Source organism: Lindgomyces ingoldianus (genome assembly GCF_010093535.1).
Source record: "Lindgomyces ingoldianus strain ATCC 200398 unplaced genomic scaffold BDR25scaffold_78, whole genome shotgun sequence".
Lineage (NCBI taxonomy): Eukaryota > Fungi > Ascomycota > Dothideomycetes > Pleosporales > Lindgomycetaceae > Lindgomyces > Lindgomyces ingoldianus.
In genome coordinates this window covers 79,958-87,741 of record NW_022985239.1, presented here as the reverse complement: position 1 = coordinate 87,741, position 7,784 = coordinate 79,958, and the positions used below count along the sequence as shown (strand labels likewise).

At 38.1% G+C, this 7,784-nt stretch overlaps 2 protein-coding genes across 2 annotated transcripts; one reads left to right on the top strand and one right to left on the bottom strand.

The window, feature by feature from the left end:
- Positions 1–1,605: 1,605 nt before the first annotated feature.
- BDR25DRAFT_274255 (uncharacterized protein) lies at positions 1,606–3,611 on the bottom strand. Its single transcript, XM_033687391.1, has 2 exons — positions 2,080–3,611; positions 1,606–2,001 (listed from the first exon to the last, which is right to left on the bottom strand). The coding sequence occupies exons 1-2, from the start codon at positions 3,508–3,510 to the stop codon at positions 1,801–1,803; spliced, it is 1,632 nt and encodes a 543-aa protein (XP_033539498.1). The 5' UTR covers positions 3,511–3,611; the 3' UTR covers positions 1,606–1,800.
- A 118-nt stretch (positions 3,612–3,729) lies between these two features.
- BDR25DRAFT_347664 (uncharacterized protein) lies at positions 3,730–4,673 on the top strand (the record flags this gene model as incomplete). The annotated part of the gene is made up of 2 exons (XM_033694298.1): positions 3,730–3,872; positions 3,933–4,673. Exons 1-2 carry the CDS (start codon positions 3,747–3,749, stop codon positions 4,671–4,673), a joined length of 867 nt encoding a protein of 288 aa, XP_033539497.1. The 5' UTR covers positions 3,730–3,746.
- Positions 4,674–7,784: the final 3,111 nt, after the last annotated feature.

Sequence of the window (7,784 nt, the reverse complement as noted above, 5' to 3'; positions counted from 1 at the left end):
ACACCTATAGGCCTTGTATAAAAGGATATTAGAAAACTACTAATCTAGCTAAAAGAGAAGATGCGACTAAATACTTAAGAGAATAGAGGTATAGTAGAGAGTAGAGTAGAGTTAGAGCTAGGTTAAGGTTAGTGCTAATACAGAGACCTTTTAAAAGTTCTAAGCAACCTAAAATAGAATAATTTATAAAAATTATTACACTACTTACTATTTTATAAACTAATAGTTTTATTAGTAGTTAAAGGTAATTTAATAATTAGAGATAATTTAGATAGAATAACTAAGTTCCTTTTATAAATCCTTCTCTCTAGATTATATACTGTAAAGTAGGCTATTATAGCGTTAAAAAAGTTTACTTAGGTATGTTTAAAACTATAGTTTAGTACTTATAGGCTAGAAAAAGTTTTCCTCTATAAGTAAAAAAACTATTTAACTAGAATACTTGTAATAAGGTAGGCGCCCCGCCTGCTAAGCCGATACTATACGACTTTCCCTACTGTACTAAAAGGTACGCACGAGGATACTTAAGCTAGGTATTCTCGTATAGTATAATATATATATAGGTAATGCTAGGGTAAGCACTAGCACTAGCGGTTGTCTCTAGCCTAGCCTAAACCTCTATAAGCAAGAGAAGGCCACGTGGTTGACTGTGCTAACCTTGTTACAATACTAACTGCTTAATAGCTACACAAATAAAGCGCGCTTTAAATATAGAAAATACTTCTTCTTTATTTATTTTAATAATCTAAAACGCTTATTACACCTTATTCTTTTTTTAGCTAGCAATAAAATATGTTTATAAAAGCTTTAACGTACTTCACAGGCGAGTTGCTCACACACCTAAGTCGCTTACTTTTGCTAAGACTACACCCTAACTAACTCTATTATAGCCTATAACAACCTGCTCTAGCACTATATAGTACAGTACAGCCTAGAATATTATTTAGATACTAGTTAATTAGTAAATGCATTATTAATAAAAGTATAAGCTGCTAAAATTTTATTAGAGTAGACAGTCTACTTGTATAGACTGCTTGCTTGTGAAATACATTACATGTAATTAAACTTATGTTAAGTTAGTACCTTATCTAACATTAGAATTGTAACGATTCTCATGAATTGTTCTATCTCGGGTCGCTTAGAACCTATCTGAAGGGTCCCTGTATCAGCCCTGACCCTAACTTGACCCTATCCCCTGCAGTTACCTCTATTCCCCTAAGTATTTAGTTGCACCTCTTCTTAGCTAGTTTAGTAGTTTTCTAATATTCTTTTATACAAGGCCTATAGGTGTTAATGGAATTCTCAGGTTATTGAGTCTCCACGCACTCCTATATGCCTCTGAGTGGATTCCTACCGCATTCGGACCTATTGTCTTGCCTGTGCTGTTACAAGAATTGCTTCTACAGTAGTTATAGTAACTATAGTTGGAGGAAATAGAGGAAGTTAGGAGGGGTAAAGGCTGTCCATACTTATCTTGTTTTAACTAGGTAGCAGGATTGTCCTAGGCAATTTAACTGTAGGGTGAGGCTTGGCCATTATCAACAGTACCAAAACCACCTGAGCTTCTGACTACAAAAAGTAGAGAAATTGTATTTCTGTTGCCCCCTGACCCCCTATTCCATGGAGTTGCATTTTGGAGTCATGGCAGGGAGACCCATGTGGCCAATAGAGATAATGCCACACTCTCCCGGAAGCTAAGTCGGTGTTTACGAAATGGCGAGATTTTGGGGGAACACCGACACTGGTTAGGCTGGAAATGCTTCCGCATTCCCTGTAGTACGTCCCTCGGCGGCAGATGATCTAACTTTCTACACTAATATGATCATTATTTTTTGCAATAGGTAGCACTCTCTTCTCTTTCTTCCCCTTATACCACCACCAGCAGAGCACTGTAATAATCGTGATAGGAAACGTCGTTGCGACCCACAACCACCAGAGACCTGTGACTTTGAAGGACGACATACTAGGCGTTGACTGGAAGATTCCAGCGCTAAGGACGGACTAGAGGCATTGTGTCAGCACAAGCATTGACTTCCAAACTCATGGACTTGTTGAAGATGAGGATGGCGAAAGACTCACGGCTGTGAACGTGCCTGGTAAGAAAACCATTGTTAACGATGCGATTGCAGCCATGCTTGTGCTATCCTTCTTCATGTCGGCTGCCAACTCTATGTTATTCAATGCATCCTGCTGCGTGACGAGGTTGAACACTAGCCGCATCGTGCTATCTTTTCGCCCCTTGTAGTTCAAGAACCACATCTGCTGCTTCTCCATGCTTCTAATGACGAAATCGAGGATGTCGAGCGTGCGCTGGCGAATTTGGCCTTGTTCGGAGACGTGTAGTCGCGTTGCGATATCCCGGATTCCGCGTACAGTGAACAGAAAGACCTCCGCGTTTGCGATGTGCGAGTCGGCGTTTTGTGACACAATCTGCAGTTCCTTCGTTAGTTGTTTGAGTTTGGACCGGTCATTGGATTCGAGGCCAGCGAGGTGATCATCCACTTTATTCACCACGGACCATTGGAAGCGACGGAAGCGTTCCACGTGCCATTTGGAGGCTTCAAAATTAAGCTGCGAAATTACGACGTGTATGTCAAAGGGGCTATCGAGGAGGACGTTTGCTATGTGAGACCGTGCTTGGTGGCGAGTGGTGTTGGAAAGGACCGCGCGGAGTGAACGGATCACGGTGTCGTTAGGTTTGTGCGATATGAGATAGACGGTCAGGTCCCGTTGGGCGTCGTACTTGCAATATACAGAGAGAGGTGCGCCTTGCGCTTGGAGGTTCCATCGCGGATATTGGCAAGAGAAATCGCAGCCTAGGAAATGATCGCCATCGTGGTCCCATCTCGATTGTGGCGCCCAGTAATCGGGACGGCCCAGCATGTTCAATAAGAATGCGGGATTCAGGGAGAGTGAAGAGAATAAGTCGGATGTGCTTGAACGAGTCATAGGGACCGTGTTCTTGAAAGAGGCGTCTGAAGTCGTTGGCGTGAGTGGGAGGAAGAATAGTAGAGCCCTTCGGGAGCCGGACAGCTTTCGCATGCCATTAGAGGTGGACAGCGCAGCGACATTGTTGCATCGTTCGCTCACACCTTTCACCAATGCCCTCAAATGATGCTCATCCAATTGCAACCATTTAGCGCCAGATTCATCCACGGAAAAGGATTCGATCCATGTCTTTTCGCTGAAATTCTGATCCACCCTAAGGTGTTCTTGGTACAGCACTCCTGCGAATAACTCCTGTGCGGAATCAATCCTGACGAACGGATACTCTTCGAGGTTAACTTCGTATCCATGGTCGAGCTCGTTGACGGTAAGGTCGGAAAGTTCGGCATGGCGTTGGACATGTTGTCCGTCTCTTGAAATTGGACGAGGCGCGATATCCGTAGTAAAAATTGTGGCTTCCAGCTTGGAATATTCCGGTGCGTTACGGTCATTTTCAACCTGTTCGATTTCGATCGCGTCCTGGGGCGCGACGGTGGAAACTTTGGCGCCTTTTGAGTCCGTCATCCCGAACGCGAAAAACCCAAGTTCAGCGTGGAAAGAGCAGAGGGGAGTGTGAGGAACTGTCAGCTTGATCTCAACGTATCGTGCCTCGTGCGGCTTTTGAATGTATGCGGTGCGTACAGGTAGGGGGCCAAAATGGAGGCTCAAAATTGTTGAAACGGTTAGCGCAGCAGTTCCTGCTAACTGTGTCCGAGCACCTAGATCATAAGACAGCACTTCGCAGCCACCAGCGCTGCCACATGAACGACACCGTGAAAATGCTATCTAAGAAGGAGATTCTTGCGACTTTCGACCAGCTGGTGTCAGACGGAGTCATCATTTACGGACCACACGAGGTCATTGAACACGATTGCGAAGGATATCCAGTAGGCCCCCACACATTGATGTCGGGTGCGTTATGCAGGTGACTGATGTTATCGCTGCAGCTGGAATTCCGCGTCTGCCCCTCCATTGCCAATAAGCCACACAAGGTTGGTGCAGACCTCACTTCTGCCTTTAACATGAGCCGGAAATGGGGGCCAGGAAGCGACATGTATTGCGTTGACGAACGCTTGAAGCTCGCCAAGTTGAACGACTCTCACTATTTAGTCTTCAATCTCTTCTGCGTGGACAAACCCCAGTTTGTGCTGCTGACTCTGGATTCTTACCGAAGGCAACATGAGCCTATGGACCAGGACGACTTCGAAGCTGCGTTGAAGGTGTTAACATCTCTGGATGACATGTATGTCATCTACAACTGCACCGAAGCTGCGGGATGCAGTCGTGTACATAAGCATATGCAGGGTTTGCAAGGCCCACCCAGAGCATTCGAATCATTCATACACGGCGAGAAAACGGAGTCGAAGATTCCATTCCGACACTTTGCTCACCGATTCAGCGAAGGGTTTGATGCGACTTCGGCATCAGACTTGTCGGCCATTTACGAGACGTTTCTTGGCCAGGCAAAACAGGCATTGGGGCTGTCGCAAACTGACGATGTCTGTCCTCACAACGTTGTCCTCTGGAGGGATTGGATCATCGTGGTTCCTAGGAGATCTGCGGCGATGGGTCGGGCGAGCGCCAACGCTGCAGGGATGTTGGGATCCATTTGGCTGCCAGAAAAAGGTCTTGTAGATGAGTGGATGAGGTTAGGATGTAGCAACGTGCTAAAAGCCCTTGGCGTTTAGCCCCAGAATCAAAACTTTGTTCCAGCCCTAAGATGCACAAATAGAGTGTAGGTGTGCTTTGGTTTCAGGGTATATTTTCAATGTGGATCCATCCGAGCCACGGATGGATAGGGTCAACCTGACCTCCCGCTATTCATCAATACACCAATCACATGCCACTTTTCTGTACGTAGATGCAGAGGCTATTTTCTCAATTTGGCTGTCTGATCAGCTTACATGGATACCCAACCGCTCTCTCGGCCTGGGGCTCAGACTGAGCCCCTGGTATTGCAGGGAGCCTAGATGGAGCTGATGGAGTTGATGTGTGGCATATATAGTGAGGCAAGTAGACAATTAGGTGTCGAGAGACAACCTAGGGATATTAAGGTAATTTGTACAGTCTCTACAGCTTAAGAGAGCTTAGATGTAAATATATAGTAGCTAAAAGAGTGCTAGTCCGAAATAGGGAAAGAGTAAAAGGTAAAGGACTGTCACGATTGTGCACGAGTAAGGTTATAGAGCTTCACAGAGGTCTAGTTTAATTACTACGTGAGGTATTATAGTAGGTACAAGACGTTGTGTGAGGAACAGGAAAGTTTAAAAGAAAATTAGTAATTAAATACTTAGCTTAGAAGTCTAAGCGCTTTAGGTATAAATTAAGCTTATTTTAAGTTTAGTTAGTGTTAAAGCAGTTTATGCTTAAGTTTATGTCTATGTTATATTGTGTTTATATTAGACGTGCACTAATAATACTCTAGTACACGTCTAATACAGTTATGTCTAGGATCTAGAGAGGATACTGTGACAGTACCCCCCCTTTTATTAGGAAGGGAATTCTTTACATTAGTAGTTCTAGCATTAAGTTGTTTTTATTAGGGTACAGGTTTAGTTTAGATAGGTATTAGGCGTAGAATTAGGTTACTACAGAGTTCTTTTATAAAGCTTCTGCAGGTTCTTATAACAGTTTGTTGTATCTAGTTTATTTTATAAAGTATTTATAAATACATTTTTTTTTATTAAACTAAATTTATTTAATGTCTTCTATAACATATTCTAGTTTATTATTTATAATAATAAGTTTAAGTAGCAGGTTTAGCTGTCTAGGTAGATAGTTAGATTTAGAAGCTACTTAGCGCAGCAATAATATGTAGAACACAGGGTGTATCTTTATGCTGTTAGGTAGGATTAATTAGTAAGTGTGTAATAAGACTATATAAGCTACTATAAAAGGGCTAAAGTTTTTCTAATTAAGTTTCTTTAATTATTAGTTTATTTAAATATTTCTAGCGTCTAGCTAGACCTTCTTGCTAGCTGCATACACAGGGGTAAGAGTTTAGAATTAGTTTACATACTTTTATTAAAAAGCTTAAGCCTATGTAAGCTTTTTATAAACATATTTAGATATATTTTAAATTTTATTAATAAGTCTATTTATGTCTATTACTTATATAAATTAATAAGTTAGTTAGAGGGTATTTAAAAGTAGTTTAAATTTTATTTAAAAGTAGTATTTATAGTTTACTAAGAATAAGAATACTTATGTTAATTTAAATATTATATTATTAGCTTTAAACTATGCTATAGCTAACTATTTTACTTAGTTATCTTACTAGTAGTTTATGTACACTTATAAAACTTATTTTATTATAGTGTTTATATTCTTAGTCTAGCTATTAGTCTCTAGGTAAAAAGCTGTAGATAAATAAAAAATAATTTAGACCTATTTATAAAGTTTGTCTTAGAAGGCTAAGATAAACTATGTACCTCTGTCTAATATAATTATGTTAGGCAGGCTATAGTAAACCTATATGTATTAGTAGAATAACTAGGCTATATTAGAGGCAGTTATAAAAGAACATAGTATTAAGTATTAATACTTAGTTAAGTAATTAATAACTACTATAATATTTATATACTCTTTAAATAAAAGTAGGTTTATAATAAAATTAATTAATATATCTTTCTAAGCTTATTTAAAGATTAGAAGTAGTTTAAGTAGGCTATTATACCTTTTTTAAAAGGCCTTTACTTTATAGTAAGTATAGCAACATAATACATATTAGCGTACAGTATAGAACATGTAGGGCTAGTAGTACTCTCTCTATAGTAGGTTAAGAGTCTTTTCTCTGCCTAAGTGTTCTTTAACAGGTAAGTTATATATAATTTAGAGTAGTTTAATTCTTAGTTTATTAAAATTAAAAATTATAAGTTAGTTATAGTAATATAGCATACTATTTTAGTTTTTATAGTTAGCTAGTGTTACTTTTTTTAACTAACTAGTGCTATTTTAAAGTAGGTCTAAAGTTTCTTAAATAAATTTATTATTTAAATACTTATTAATAATAATTTAATTAATTATCTAATTTATTTTATTTAAGTTAAGGTCTAAAAATAGCTTAAGTTAAAGTAGAGTTTAGTATTAAGCTTTTTACACTTTTTTTTAAGCAGGAATGTCTTAAAATTGCTTTATAAGGGCATCTAGTTTCCCTTTATTTTAACTAAGATAATAAATAATTTTAAAATTAAAATAAAATAAGTATTTAAACTAATAAGCTTATTAGTAGCTAAGTTATTTTATAGTTATAAAGTACTATAAGTTCTTATAGTTAGATAGGACCTATATTAGATGCGCTATACTTTCTAGCTTAGGTTGCTATTATTTAAAGTAGTGTACTATAGTAAGTAATTTCTTATTATAAATTTTATAATTCTTTTTTGCAAGACTTATTTTTTTTAAGAAATATGTAATAAGCCTAATAGTTCTATCTAGCTTAGTCTAGAAGAGAACTTCTGCTACTATGTAGTCTAAGGCATTAGCTTTTATAAGTATTAGTAGTTTAAAGTTAAAGTAGTAGAGTATTAAAGCTTTAGTAAAGGCTTTCTTTAGCTAGTTAAAAGACTATTAGTAATTTAAGTTAAAGTTAAATTAAATTTTTTTTTTAGTAAGTGTAATTATAAGGCTTACTTACTGTAAGAAGTTGTTAATAAATTATTAGTAAAAGTTAGTAAATTTTATAAAGGCTTAAACATCTTTTACATCTTTTAGGTATTACTAATCTAGCATAGTCTAAACTTTAATAGGGTCTATTTAAATGCTATTTATAAAAATTACATATTTTAAATATGTAACCT

Coding starts and splice junctions, on each gene's coding strand:
- BDR25DRAFT_274255 (XM_033687391.1), bottom strand. CDS start 3,510: ATGACGGACTCAAAAGGCGCCAAAGTTTCCACCGTCGCGCCCCAGGAC. Junction 2,002..2,079: donor TACCAGGCACGTTCACAGCC/GTGAGTCTTTCG, acceptor CAATGCCTCTAG/TCCGTCCTTAGCGCTGGAAT.